This window comes from Pecten maximus, chromosome 12 (genome assembly GCF_902652985.1).
Source record: "Pecten maximus chromosome 12, xPecMax1.1, whole genome shotgun sequence".
Lineage (NCBI taxonomy): Eukaryota > Metazoa > Mollusca > Bivalvia > Pectinida > Pectinidae > Pecten > Pecten maximus.
Genome location: NC_047026.1, coordinates 13,781,274 through 13,797,464, shown reverse-complemented (window position 1 = coordinate 13,797,464; position 16,191 = coordinate 13,781,274). Strand labels below are relative to the sequence as shown.

At 36.8% G+C, this 16,191-nt stretch overlaps 1 protein-coding gene and 1 long non-coding RNA gene across 2 annotated transcripts; both read left to right on the top strand.

Moving 5' to 3' along the window:
* Positions 1-151: 151 nt before the first annotated feature.
* LOC117338861 (ATP-dependent DNA helicase PIF1-like) lies at positions 152-1,645 on the top strand. Its single transcript, XM_033900225.1, has one exon. The coding sequence runs from the start codon at positions 152-154 to the stop codon at positions 1,643-1,645; it is 1,494 nt and encodes a 497-aa protein (XP_033756116.1).
* Positions 1,646-3,778: 2,133 nt separating this feature from the next.
* Positions 3,779-5,269, top strand: LOC117338805. The gene is made up of 3 exons (XR_004535043.1): positions 3,779-4,193; positions 4,340-4,425; positions 4,596-5,269. It is a non-coding gene; the product is annotated as an uncharacterized LOC117338805 (long non-coding RNA).
* The last annotated feature ends 10,922 nt before the right edge of the window (positions 5,270-16,191 follow it).

Genomic DNA, 16,191 nt, shown 5'->3' with positions numbered 1-16,191 from the left:
GATGATGATGATGATGATACAGGACATCATTCAGATGAAGATGACCACTCAGAATCTGAGAGTGATACAGAATTCAAAAATGAAAACACAATTATGAAGTTGCGGGGTGGCATTACAATCAGGAAACGCAAGAACCCTAGAATCATTCGATATGTCAGGTATAGCAAAACTACTAATGCTGAAAACCATTACAGAGAAAAAACTATTACTGTTTGTACCATGGAGAAATGAAGAACAAGATCTATTAAGTGGTCATGAATCATATGAAGAACACTTCAACAGCAGACAACAACAGATATTGCCTATTATTGACAAATATGAACATCATGTTGAGGAACTAGACATGGCTAGACATCAGGCAGAGGAAGACATAGTCTCAGAGTTTGATACTGTTGCACCTAACACTGAACAAGTGCAAGCAGAAGATGCAGAACAATCAGTTGATCACTCTGAAGAGTTCATTCACTATGTACCACCAGAACCATCACACAGAACAGTAGACATTGGTCGAGACCTAAACCTACCAGAAAGTACAGTATCAGTTGAAACAAGATCAGTACTTTTGCCAGATGATGAATATATGACATTGCTTCGTTCTTTGAACAAAAAGCAAAGGGAATTTTTCAACCATGTCGTGAAATGGATTTCTACAAAAAATGAACCTATCTATGCATTTCTTTCTGGTGGAGCTGGAGTTGGAAAATCAGTCGTTATCCGAGCATTATTCCAAGCATTGCAAAGACAGTTGAACTCAAAAGAAGGTCATGACCCAGACAGCATAAAGATTCTGCTCACAGCTTTTACAGGAAAAGCAGCATACAATATCAATGGTGTAACAATAGCATCAGCATTTCATAAGAAAATGTTTCAGACACAACAACACATGCACAGTGATGAGCTGAATACTTTCAGAACCACATACAAAGATCTCTCTGTCATCATTGTAGATGAAATTTCAATGGTTGGTAATAAGCTGTTTGCTTTAATGCATGAACGCTTAACAGAACTGATAGGCACAAAGCGAGACTTTGGTGGTATAAGTATCATAGCAGTTGGAGACTTATTTCAACTATCACCTGTTGCAGACTCGTGGATCTTTAATGATTTGAAGATAGGTTTAGCAAGGAACTTGTGGAAAGAACATTTTCAACTATTTGAACTTGAAGAAATCATGAGACAGAAAGATGATTTACAATTTGCTCAGATGTTAAACAGATTGAGATTAAATGAACTCTTACCAGATGACAGAGATCTTATTAAATCTCACACCATTACACCTGCATCACCTACTTATCCAAAAAATGCCTTGCACTTATTTACTGAAAATAAGCGAGTTGATTATTTCAACAGCGAGTTGATACAAGACCTAGTCACCACAAAGGTGAATGTGCCAGCTCATACAGATGTCATTGCCCCTTCAAGTATAAGCAAGCAATCAAAACATCACTTGATAAAAGAAATGAATAAGCAAGAAAATCACAGCAAAACTGGAAACTTACCTAGCTTGCTTCAACTTGCAGAAGAAATGTTATATGATGTGACGGTGAATGTGGATGTAAAAGATGGATTAACAAATGGGGCTTCAGGCATTGTAAAACACATTGAATTCAAAGAAATGAACCATGAAAGACCTGGCATTATATGAATACTTTTCACTGATGAAAACATTGGATCTAAAAGGAGAACAAAATACAAAGATCTATATCATAGAGGAATCAATAGGTTGTGGACACCAATGTTTGAAACGAAACGGACATTTTTAAACAATAGAAAAACTTATGAAAGAACACAGTTTCCTCTAGCCCCATCTGCTGCCAAAACTGTACATAAAGCACAAGGTACCAATGTTGATGAACTGGTAGTTGACTTGAGGTCCAATTACAAAGCTCCACATATCCATTATGTTGCATTGTCACGACTTAGAACATTATCAAATCTATACATCCTTGATTTCAACGACAAGGCATTAACAGTTGACAAAAATGTACATGTGGAAATGGACAGACTCCGTAAAATACCTATGCATTTGTGCTATATTCCATTATACAACATTGACAATTCGCATGTGAAACTCTTATTCAACAATGCAAGGTCGTTGCACAAACACATAGATGATGTAAGACATGAACCAAACATTTAAAGTGCAGATATCATTGGAATTTGTGAATCACGACTTGTTGATACAGACAGACAGGAATGTTATGATTTACCTGGCTTTACTGCACACAGACTGGATGAAGATCATAATGGCAAAACAAGGCCAAACCATGGACTAGTTGTGTATGTAAAGCATGGAATTACTGTGGACAGAGTACACCCCCATAGATATGATGGAATTGAATCCATGACCATCCATGCAAAAGTCAAGGAAACAGATATTCAAGTTGTCTACCTTTATAAAACACCAAAACTTGGTATGCAGTTATTTTTGAAAGCTTTAACAGACCACATAAAACCATGCATTGATAGAAATAGATCACTTTTTATTCTTGGTGACTTTAACATCAATCTTCTGGACATATCAGATGCCTTTTTGCGATTTATGCGAAGCGAATTCTCATGCAAACAAGTAATTACAGAGCCAACAACATGTTATGGAACACTACTCGATCATATCTACACTACAGAGACTGGAGTACAGACAGGAGTTCTTCCAACATATTGGTCTGATCATTCTCTTACTTTCTGCATGAAACAATTTTAGATTCATTTGTAACACAAAACAATTAAAATGAAGATGCAATTTTAAGCCTGCAACATAGAATTACAATGTTTATCGGAGAAGGGTCCTTTGTTAATAACCAAACGAAAATCCTGACAGATCAATTACTGAACTAGCAGAATTTAAGTTAAATACATATTAAACCAAACAAAAACCTAATGCAGATCAATTACTGAACTAGCAGAATTTAAGTTAAATACATATTAAACCAAACAAAAACCTAATACAGATCAATTACTGAACTAGCAGAATTTATGTTAAATGCATATTACACCAAACAAAAACCTAATACAGATCAATTACTGAACTAGCAGAATTTAAGTCAAATGCATATTAAATTAAACCAAACAAAAACCTAATACAGATCAATTACTGAACTAGCAGAATTTAAGTTAAATACATATTAAACCAAACAAAAACCTAATACAGATCAATTACTGAACTAGCAACATTTTCCTTGAATACATAACATAGCGAAACATACCTTATAACTATTGCAATATCAACCAAAGCAAACTCATATTTACAAAACAGTCTACTCATCAAAATCATGAAATAGTTTTGATATTGAAGAATGTCCTAAACTGAGGCATGAGCATTTAAGAAACTTAAAACAAATTTACAGATAAACAACCATGCCCATGTGACATATTATTAACGTAGTGATTGTGTGCTTAAATATGGTATTTGTACCATATTTAATCACATACTAGAAACTACCCCCACTGGCTAAATAGCTGTGGGGAGAGCACATTTTGTTTATATCGTTACATCAATGTATTTTTAGTTGTGTGCTTCCTGTATCTGATATTATATGTAAATTAATTGATGTACAAAATCTGATGACCTTTTAATCATTGTATAGATTTTGCCACTTGCTTTACTCAAACTTGACTCGTACTTTTTTTTCGGAAATCATTACGTTCCAATATGCAAGTAAAATGTTGGTATTTTTGAAATCAATCAAATATTGAATTCTATGGAACTAGTATGAATTTGTGATCAGATACGAACATTCAACTTACTGTTCTTTCTTTGAAGTTAGTCACTTGCTTATATCACACCAATGACTCTTATGTATTGTTAAATATTTGCCAGAAAATTTGTTAAAACTTGAAAACTTACTTCAAATGATTTTGATGTGTATGACCTGTCATGTATCGGATACTTAATTAGAGCGATTGCAAAAGATGCATGTTTACAACTTTGATTCAAGGACATACCTGAAAAGTGTATCACTGGAAATATCAATTAACTGACATTTGATACAACAAAGTGCCGATGAATAATGAAACTGATCAACAAAAAAGAACCACAACAAAGTGCTAATGAATATCAAGAAAATAAACAAAAACATCAAAACTACACAAGACATTTGGAAATACTGGGGTATTGGACAATCGTTTCCTCCATGTAACTACCACCAATGATCAGATCCTTTGTACTGGCCACAGACCTCAATCACTATCAGGTAATGCCAGTATGTTCTTTTGTTCACCAATTGTTGATTTTGTATTTCTATCATCAATCAGTTATTGAAATTTTTGTATTATTACAAGTTTGCATTGTAGTTATCTATTTACTGCTCAATACTGAACCAGTTCATATCAATTTCAGGAATAGAACAGACCAACCAATATGAAAACAAAACAAAACAGTAGTATGTAGACAGATTCCAGACACAGACAACAGTTTTCTAAGACGTAAGTTATTTTCCAAGCAATTATATTGCTTTCAGTAAACATGTATACATTGCAGACACATGCTAAATATGTGTTACAACCCTTTTAATTAAGTTTTTTATGTGTGAATCAAATTAATTTAAATGTTCCATTTGATATTTTTGCCAATTCAAACTTTTCTCTCATTACAGGTACATCCCTACACAATCTACATCAAATCATTCTTGGAGTTGATCAATATTTATCCAGTTGTGTTCTGCAAGACCAAACAAGTCCTCGTGTCGGTTTCAATTCATCTCTAATTGAACAATGCAAACATTTCTATTCTACATGTAGATCACAAATTTAAGTTTAGATTTGTGCTACACCATGTTATGAACAACAGCTGCAATATTTCAATCACTGCTGTTGTATTTGAACAATAAGACCATGTGTTTTCATTATTTGGTCTCAATTTTAATTCAAGCTGGACTACAACAAAATGTTTCAGCTGTATGCTGTTATTCATACCATTCACTTAAATTGTGTGCTTTATATTGTGTAGGTGTATATAAAAACATTTCTTGAATATCTGTTTAACTCAGTTAGTCACTTAGAATATTTGCAAATAAGCCTCTGCCATTTGGAGAAAGACTTAAAACAAGAATGTGATAAAAGCACATGATTGATGTCTTCAGCAACTCGTGATTCTCAGCAAATTAATGTTGATTTATTGTAACAGGTAAGTATCTGAAAGTGGGGTCACTGGCATGGCAGTAAATGCCTGTAAACCCTTTCTTTCCATGTCATGTTGCTCAAATAACTCAAGAACATGGAGTAATTTCATGATGACATATCAGGTGCGCATGGTCTAGTTCCATGGCATGCCTTCTATATCTTTTGGTGTGTAGTTAAAAACGACTTGTGCTAAATATGTCTATGAAACATCACATTATATCATTGTTCATTCACTAATTGCTAATTTTATTTATAATTTTATTACATTATTTTAATGGTAAATAAATATTTATTGTGTATATAATAATATCATGGTTGTTTTTCCTATTAAACTCTTACCTTTGAAACCAATACGGACCATCATTTTCTTGACGAATGTTTGTAAAACACAGACAATACTAAAGATTGTCAGTGCTCTATTGGATTCATTCATTGAGGTAATCTTATCATTCTTCACAGAGGTCCATAATATCTCAAGCAAGTTTGAAATTCAAACAAAACACTTCAAGGTCAATAATATTCTACAGAAATATATATGTGGATCATTTTAATGTATTCGCAAGAGGTGCCATACAACACATAAATTGCTTCAATACCTGCAATCTTTAGTATTTTGTGTGTTTTACTTCAATACTTCCTGGGAGATAGCGATAACAAACTTCAATTGTCAAAATCCAAGATGGCTGCCTATCGACCATGTTGTTTTCCAACTGATCCCGAAATAAAAATATGCATAACTAGACAGACAGCCATTATTGATACATTTTATATATAGGTTCCCCTTGTTTGAAAAGTACTGGAAGGATGTTTCTCATTTTACACAAATTAGTAAGACGAAGGGAAAAGTAGAAAAAGTAGAGAAAAGATCAATCTGACATAGAACCTACAAAGATCATTCAATGGTGGGCGCCAAGATCCCTCTGGGATCTCTTGTATCTTTCTCCTGTTCCATATTTTGCTAGCTTTCCAACCCTTGTTCAAAACATTGGGAGTAAGCTTAGCAAGGGGATATCTGAACATGTGGTCTTTGTTGGCGAAGACTTGAAAAAAGGAGGGGGGAATGTAGCGGAACTGGATTGGGTCGATCATCGGCAACTATGTAGCTCAGTCTAGAATTCGCAGGGTCCTGGGTTCGACCTTTAGTCTGGCAACAACATTCTCTCTTCTCCTGTTACATGTCTGTTTACCTATGACGTATAACCTGTGACATACTTGATATGTCTGTTTACCAGTAAACCTGTGACAGGTTATGAGTCATAGACTAAAAAGAATGGTTATGAGCTCGAATCATAGGGTAAACAGACATTCTAAGTATTTACAAAAGAATATGCTAATAACGTGGCCCTGTGGTCAGGTATAGACACATTATTAAACAAAGATGCACTGTACATTTGGTTTGGTTTATTGTGTTTAACGTCCTATTAACAGCTAAGGTCATTTAAGGACGGCCTCCCGTGCGTGCGACATGCATGCGTGTGGTGAGTGCGTATGTGTGTTTTGGGAGGCTGCGGTATGTTCGTGTTAAGTCTCCTTGTGATAGGCCGGAACTTTTGCCGATTTATAGTGCTACCTCACTGAAGCATACTGTCGAAGACACCCAGCAGGACACCCCACCCGGTCACATTATACTGACAACGGGCGAACCAGTCGTCCCACTCCAAATATGTATTAGTTAGTTGTGTTATACGTGTTAACAGGGTACTGAATATAAGAAACAGTTGGATATGTTATATAACTTAGGTTATATGTGTTAAGAGGGTACCTAAGTGCAGTCCTAGGTAAAATCCATTCACCTGACTTATTTCCGAAAGCCAATTTCTTTTACATTTTGATATTGACTTTATCCTTTGATATTTTGTCCCGAAAATCAATGCCAAATATGTATTTGGATCACAGCGATTAAATTACTGTCGGGAATTGGTCGTGCGGATGACGACGGCATTGCAACATTTCCAATCCAATTAAAATCTAGATGGTCATTTCCTTCTGACCATAATTGGGTGGTTGTAAAACCAAGGGTCGAAAAAGGTGAACAGCCTAAAGCTGTTTTATGAAGGCCATCGTGTGATAGCTGTCACCATTTGAAAAAAAAACATGAATTCGTTTGCTGCCTACTACACGCATTTTTAATTACCATTCAAATACACATTTGTATGCAGCATCATAGATATATAAACAGTGCGATACATATATCTGTCATTTTAATATATACATATTTATTTTGGAATGCTATTTATAGATGAATAACAATGTAAAAATCAGTGTGTGATCACATTTTCTTAAGTAGGATCTCGCATAACAAAGACTGGATTCACTGTTTTAACACTCGTGATTCTAATCGGATGCAATTCTTTGACATGTCTAAAAACAAAACTAATGAAACAACATTAAAAAGATATCTGTGATTGATTGAGTGAAAACACGTTTGCTGGTATGTTTCAAAACTAACAAAAGTATTATAATGACCGAAATAATATCGTTGCAGTACAGGTGTAGTGCAGATGAAAAAAATCTAATTGAAACCTAGATGGTTCATGTAACGTAGGGCGAATGACCAACAAGATTTCAATTAGATTGAGATGAAATATATAACATTTTATAACGTAATGACCAAGATAACTCTTCAAAGTAACACAAGTACATGTATGTCGTTTCTGTGCTAATATAAGCATTGCAAATATTCTTTGAATTCTACCCATGTGCATAAGGTTATTGTTGTGGATGTGTCAAAAAAAATACATAATATTGTTTGAGGTTTGAGAAAGATATCATAATTCTATTCTTTCAACAACAATGTCAATTATATTATATTATATTATATATTATAAATCATATTTAGATGCTACCATACTAGATATTGTTTTTTAGGTCATCTGACCCAAAGGGTCAGGATGACCTATAGCCATCGTGTTCCGTCTGTCGTCGTCCGCCTTGCGCTGTGCGCCGTCCGTAAGACTTTTCTTTCAAAACGCTACTCCTCCTTAACCCTTGGGTAGCACACTGCAGTAGGACAGCCTGGCCATGGGCATTTTTTTGTTAAGCAAATAACTCCTGTATTATGATATGCATAAAAAAGGAAAAAATAAATGTACACTATAATTGGTATATTCAGTATGAAGTAGTACATACAGGCTTCACATTTGTTAAAACAAAAATTAATAAATTGGTTCCGGATTTTAAATTTCCGGATTTTCCGCAAGTGTGTTTACACAGGAAATTTAGTTTTGCCTACAGCGAAAAATGGAAACCCACAGAAAAGGTGAGATAGCGGAAAAACTTAATTTACCACATATGTCAAAACAGATTAATTCTGTCTTTGGAATAGAGATATTTAATTTTAAATAGGTTTCAGAAAAAAAATTGTGTAGAGAATTGTGTCATTTTGGGTCAAATATCATAATATTTTGCAATTTTTGAGCTTTTTTTAAGCTGTTACCATGGTATTCACAGCTCTAGAAATCACAGAACATATCAGTTTACTTATCCTTCAGAGCTGTATCAAACCTGCAAATGTTGTACAGATTATAAAAATATATACTTTATTAGAGACCAACCAACCAATTGTTTTCCCATAGACTTTAGTGTTAACCGTTTTGGATTATTTCATTCAAATTCTTGAATTGAATATGACGATTATGGTTTATAACAAAAAGTTTATGGTCTGATATAACACCTAATCAAAAAAAAAAGTTGGGTCCTTCAGCTCAAATTTTCTCCAGGGTAGCCATTTTGAAAATAGGTGAATTTCGCAGTAAAAATTCTCAAAATCGTAAATGTTTACCTGTTTACTATTATTACGTGAACTTTTAGGAAAAAAACCAATCGGACTTACGAAATTTATATCAACATTTCTTATTGATAGTTACCTATCAGTCTACATATCTATTTTCTCACTTCATAACATACTGGCCAATCAGTGGCTTCCAGACATTTTATCCTTGGCTCAACGTTCTATACACAGGGGCTGTTTCAAAAATATATTTTTTCAATTGGTTGGTTGTTCCCTATTAGAGGTCAAAGTAGGGTTAACTGGCAATGTTTACATATCTAAAACATGTGCCATATTTTTCGGAATTGGGCATTTTTACTGTACACTGCTACCTTGGGTGGATTACTTCCAAATTTGGATTGAAGCATCATTGGGGAAGGGCAATCATATTTTATATAAATGAGGCTGGTCTAACCCCTGGGGCCCGAGAGGCGGGGCCCCAAAAGGGGAACTTTGGTGAATATTTGCTATAAAATCCCACTCCTCCTTTGTCCTTGGTTGGATTACAACTAAATTTGGTGTGAAACATCATTGAGGAGAACGATCGTATTTTATATAAATGAGGCTGGTGTGAGCCCTGGGGCCAGAGGGGCGGGCCCCCAAAAGGGAACTTTCGTGAATTTTTGCTATAAAATGCTACTCCTACTTTACCCTTGTGTGGATTACAACTAAATTTTGTGTGAAACATCATTGGGGGAGAGCAGTCATATTTTACATAATTGAGGCTGGTGTGAGCCCTGGGGCCAGAGGGGCGGAGCCCCAAAAAGGGAACTTTTGTGAAGTTTTGCTATAAAATCCTACTCCTCTACCCTTGTGTGGATTACAACTAAATTTGGTGTGAAACATCATTGGGGGAGGGCGATCATATTTTATGTAAACGAGGCAAGTCTGATCCCTGTGGCCACAGTGGCGGGGCCCCGAAAGGGGAACTTTGGTAAATTATTGCTTTAAAACCCTACTCTTCTTTAACCCTTGGTTGGATTACATCCAAATTTGGTTTGAATTATTATAAGAGGATGGCAATAACAATTCTTATAAGTGATGCTGATGGGACCCCTGGGGACAAAAGGGCGAGGCCCCAAAAGGAGCACTTAGCAAAAATTTTGCTTTAAAATCGTACTCCTTCTTAGTGCCTTTATTAATTACAACAAAATTTGGTTTGAAACATTTTAAGGGAACAGCAATGATAATTTATATAAATGAGACAGGTCTGAGCCCTGGGGAAAGAAGGATGGGGTGCCCAAAAGCAGCACTTAGGTTTAATATTGCTTTAAAATGCTACTCCTCTTTAATGCCTTAATTGATTACAACAATATCTAGTATGAAACATCATTGGGGAAGGGAAATTCCTAATTGATATAAATGAGGTTTGACAAACCCATTGGGACAGAGGGACATGCCCCAAAAATGGGAACTTGGCTGAAATTTTGCTTTAAGATGCTGCTACTCCTTTAAGCCAAAAAGGATAAAAACCAGATTTGATCTGAAATATAACTGCCTGCATATAAATAATTTATGGTAATGATGCTGGATTGAGGGGTGTGTCCCCTCTGCAAGTGTTTGTCAGATGACCGTTAAGGCCCATGGGCCTCTTGTTTAAAATACATTCTTATCGAATCAATTTCAAATGCTGCGTAACATACAAGTGGGTAACCTGATGTTCGCATGCGTAACACTGCACATTGGTTTAGTTTATTTTGTTGAACGTCCTATTAACAGCTAAGGCCATATCGGAGCTGTTGATCAATTCTAGGTTGGAAGACGTTTGGTTTTTTGTTTCATTTTTAGCCCACCATCATCAGATGGTGGGCTATTCAAATCGCCTTGCGTCCGTGGTCCGTCAGTCCGTCCGTCCCTCCGTCCGTCCATCCGTAAACAATTCTTGTTATCGCTATTTCTGAGAAAGTACTAAAGGGATCTTTCTCAAATTTCATATGTAGGTTCCCCTTGGTGCCTAGTTATGCATATTGCATTTTGGGACCGATCGGAAAACAACATGGCCGACAGGCAGCCATCTTGGATTTTGACCATTGAAGATTGCTATCGCTATTTCTGAGAAAGTACTGAAGGGATCTTTCTCAAATTTCAAATGTAGGTTCCTCTTGGTGCCTAGTTATGCATATTGCATTTTTAGACCGATTGAAAAACAACATGGCCGACAGGCAGCCAATTTGGATTTTGACCATTGAAGTTTGTTATCGCTATTTCTAAAAAAAAAACTGAAGGGATCCTTCTCAAATTTCATATTTAAGTTTCCCTTGGTCCCTAGTTATGCATATTGCATTTTGGGACCGATCAGAAAACAACATGGCCGACAGGCAGCCATCTTGGATTTTGACAATTGAAGTTTGTTATCGCTATTTCTGAAAAAGTACTGAAGGGATCTTTCTCAAATTTCATATGTGGGTTTCCCTTGGTCTGTAGTTATGCATATTGCATTTTGGGACCAATCGGAGAACAACATGGCCGACAGGCAGCCATCTTGGATTTTGACAATTGAAGTTTGTTTTCGCTATTTCTGAGAAAGTACTTAAGGGATCTTTCTCAAATTGCATATGTGGGTTTCCCTTGGTGCCTAGTTATGCATATTGCATTTTGGGACCGATTGGAAAACAATATGGCCGACAGGCAGCCATCTTGGATTTTTTGACAATTGAAGTTTGTTATCGCTATTTCTGAGAAAGTACTGAAGGGATCTTTCTCAAATTTCATATGTAGGTTTTCCTTGGTCTGTAGTTATGCATATTGCGGAAAACAACATTGCCGACAGGCAGCCATCTTGGATTTTGACAATTGAAGTTTGTTATCGCTATTTCTGAGAAAGTACTGAAGGGATCTTTCTCAAATTTCATATGTGGGTTTCCCTTGGTGCCTAGTTATGCATATTGCTTTTTTGGGACTGATCCGAAAACAACATGGCCGACAGGCAGCCATCTTGGATTTTGACAATTGAAGTTTGTTATCGCTAAATCTCAGAAAGTACTAAAGGGATCTTTCTCAAATTTCATATGTAGGTCCCCCTTGGTGCCTAGTTATGCATATTGCATTTTGGGACCGATCAGAAAACAACATGGCCGACAGGCAGCCATCTTGCATTTTGACAATTGAAGTTTGTTATCGCTATTTCTGAGAAAGTACTGAAGGGATCTTTCTCAAATTTCATATGTAGGTCCCCCTTGGTGCCTAGTTATGCATATTGCATTTTGGGACCGATCAGAAAACAACATGGCCGACAGGCAGCCATCTTGGATTTTGACAATTGAAGTTTGTTATCGCTATTTCAGAGAAAGTGTTATCGCTATTTCTGAGAAAGTAAGGAAGAGATCTTTCTCAAATTTCATATGTAGGTTCCCCCTTTGGTCTGTTGTTATGTATATTTTGGGACCGATCGGAAAACAACATGGCCGACAGGCAGCCATCTTGCATTTTGACAATTGAAGATTGTTATCGCTATTTCTGACAAAGTACTGAAGGGATCTTTCTCAAATTTCATATGTAGGTTTCCCTTGATCTGTAGTTATGCATATTGCATTTTGGGACGGATCGGAAAACAACATGGCCGACAGGCAGCCATCTTTGATTTTGACAATTGAAGTTTGTTATCGATATTTCTCAGAAATTGCTGAAGGGATCTTTCTCAATTTTCATATGTAGGTTCTCCTTGGTCCGTCGTATTGCATTTTTGGACCAATCTGAAAATATTGTCGACAGACAACCATTATCGCTAAATCTTAAATTTCATATATAAGTTTCCGTTGTTTAAAAAGCACTGGAAGGATGTTTCTCAATTGATACAGATCAGTAAGAGGAAGGGAAAAAAGAGAAAAGATCAATCTGACATGGAACCTATGAAGATCATTCAATGGTGGGCGCCAAGATCCCTCTGGGATCTCTTGTTTAACATCCTATCAACAGCCAATGTCATTCAAGGACGGCCTCCCGTGCGTGCGATATGCATGCTTGTGGTGAGTGTTAATGTGTTTTTGAAGGCTTCCTTATGTTTGTGTGAAGTTTGGTTTGGTTTGGTTTGGTAGTTTGGTTTTGTTTGGTTTATTCTGTTTAACGTCCTATTAACAGCTAAGGTCATTTAAGGACAGCCTCCCGTGTGTGCGACATGCATGCGTGTGGTGAGTGCGTATGTGTGTTTTGGGAGGCTGCGGTATGTTCGGGTTAAGTCTCCTTGTGATAGACCGGAACTTTTGCCGATTTATAGAGTTACCTCAACGAAGCATACAGCCGAAGACTGCCAGCAGCACACCCCACCCGGTCACATTATACTAACAACGGGCGAACCAGTCGTCCGACTCCAAATATGCTAAGCGCTAAGCAGGAGTAGCAACTACCATTTTTAAACACTCTGTTATGTCTCGGCTAGGGAACAGAATCCAAAACCTTCCTCACAGGGGCGAACGCTCAACTAAAGGCCAAAAGTGAGGCATTGCCAAGGGAGACATTAGGAAGAAGAAAGCTGTAAGAGAAAGAAGAGAAAAGATAAGATCCCAAATTTAGTCGCCTCTTACGATCATGCAATGGGGGCAGCAGGTACAATTTTCCCGCCCTACCTGCAGTCTACTTGTGATTGTCCGGGAAGCTTCCATGACCAAAGGTAAACAAAAATTGTAATTTATATGGTCCCGATTCCTCAGGGGCCATATGGGGCTGGGCCAACAAGGGACAAATTGATTCATATTTCAAAAATATTCCTCTCAAATATACTAGAATCAAATACTCTTCACAGAAAGAAAGGGGCGGCGGTGGCCGAGTGATTAAGGTGTACCGATACTTTATCACTAGCCCTCCACCACTGGGTTGCGAGTTCGAAACCTACGTGGGGCAGTTGCCAGGTGCTGACCGTAGGCCGGTGGTTTTTCTCTGGGTACTCCGGCTTTCCTCCACCTCCAAACCTGGCACGTCCTTAAATGACCCTGGCTGTTAATAGGAAGTTAAACAAAATTTGGTTTGGTTTGGTTTATTTTGTTTAACGTCCTATTAACAGCTAAGGTCATTTAAGGACGGTCTCCCGTGCGTGGGACATGCATGCGTGTGATGGGTGCGTATGTGTGTTCTGGGAGGCTGCAGTATGTTCGTGTTAAGTCTCCTTGTGATAGGCCGGAACTTTTGCCGATTTATAGTGCTACCTCACTGAAGCATACTGCCGAAGACACCCAGCAAAAACAAACAAACAAACAAACAAACACAGAAAGAAAAATATTAAGGTCCTTTACCAAAATTGTGAATCGCATGACCCCGGGTTCTGACGTTTCCCTCTGGGGAGAGGGTAAAGTTTTCTAATGTTTGTATAGGAAATCCCATTTTGAGCATTTGCCATTGGAAATAATACACACTTGGTTAGAATTATCAATATAGGATGTATGTTGTAAACTACATGTATATTGCACTGACTGACCCTCTGGGGCTGATGGGTGGGGCCAAATTAACTGAAATTTCAAGAAACTTCTTCTTAAGATATGACTAAGGTAGAATCAAATAATCTTCATTCATGGGAGGGTCTTTACCATAATTGTGAATTTGATTGCCTTTGGTGTATCACGTTTGCCCCTGGGGAGGGAGTAAACTTTACTATAGTTTATATAGCACATTTGTTTGATTTCTATTGGAATTTTGTTAACATTATAAGCATTGGATGACAGCTTGATGGTATGCACATGTTGTGACTGACTGATCCTCAAAGGCTTAAGGGCGGGGCAAAAATCGGGCATTTAAATGAACTTAAACATTTCAAAACCAAGGTCACCCTTAATGCCCATTTGCCTCGTGTTAATGTTTTTATTCATTATAATATGTCAAGACTGGTATCGTGTTTGAATCAAACGTGTTGAAACAATGAATTTAGCATCATCTGACACTCTCTTTGATGCGATCCAACTAAACTAGGTTTTTTCACACATGTATTAACCATATTGTGTTGATGATGTGTTCATGATATCATACATGTGACGTATATTTGTATATTTATTTTGAGATTTTAACCTTAAGAGTCACAATTGACAACAATAACGAACACTGGAAATGCTTACAAAATTATTTGTTTTCCGGACAGGGTTTGGAAACGTTGTCTCGCGTGGCAGAAAAATCTTCTGACGAATATACAGACCCTTGTATGTTCGAATTACAGTCATAAATTCAAATGCTGCGGAAGAGCTACGGAAGTGTTATGGACGTGCTACGGTAATGCCACGGAAATGGTTCGGTAATGCTACGGAAGTGCCACGGTATTACGACGGTAATGCTGCGGAAATCCTACGGTTGGTCCTCACAAATACTCGACCGTTTTTGAATAAAACTTCGGGTTCTTATAAAAAGCAGAACCTAGATATAGACGAAGCGAACAAGTTGAAACGACAGTGAAATGGGGTCTGATGGAGTGAGTGTGTTGAGAAGTGGAAGAATGTTTTATCAAACCGTATTACTATAGAAAGTATGCAAAAATGTGTACAACTTTTAGAAACCGGAAATATAATTCTCGTCGACAAAAGACGATAGCATTCAATTTAAAAATAAAATCTTTCTCTTCATTAGCGCTGCGGTCGCGTATGCGTGTCCGAACTTGATTGTTTTGTTTGTACATGTAAGCATGTATTATGTTTTCACTGAATTTGTAATGATTAATTGAATTGAAAAACCTGTATCAATGTGTTAATTTAGGTACAGGTAAACAGATCAAGAAATCCGACCACAGATAAACTGCCTTTATTGACTAGGCTATGAATAGACCCCCTATAGGGCTAATTGTAAAAAGGAGAAGCTGATCAAGTGTGGTGATGACTCCTAATCAGTAGTACTAGTGTATATCCATGGTCATCAAGTGAAGTTGATAGTGGTGGTGGTGGGAAGGGTTGAGTGGGAGGGGGACTAGTACCCATGGCAACAAGTTTGGTACATGTACATGTCTGGCAAGTTTATATTTAATAATCACTGGTCCATATTACTTACTGTTGTGTAAGCATTGACGATTTGTTTAAAAGTCTGTTGTCGGGATCAGAGGAAACTCTGGATGGGTAGGGGTAAAGTCTTATAGTTTTATCCGAGGTTTTAAACTAAAATTTAAAAATATTTTGAGTCTGTTTAATCAAAATTCTAAAGCGTTCAAATGTGCTTCAGAGTTTTTAGATTTTTTACCAAAATTGTAAAATTTCCACTTTCAAAACTGTTTTGAGCTATTACATTTTTAGGTTTCTGTTTAAAAACCTGAAAATCTAAAAAAAAAAAAAATGTAAAATGTTATATGGACCATTTGGAACATTGAAAAAATAATATCGCTGCATGAATTGATACAGATT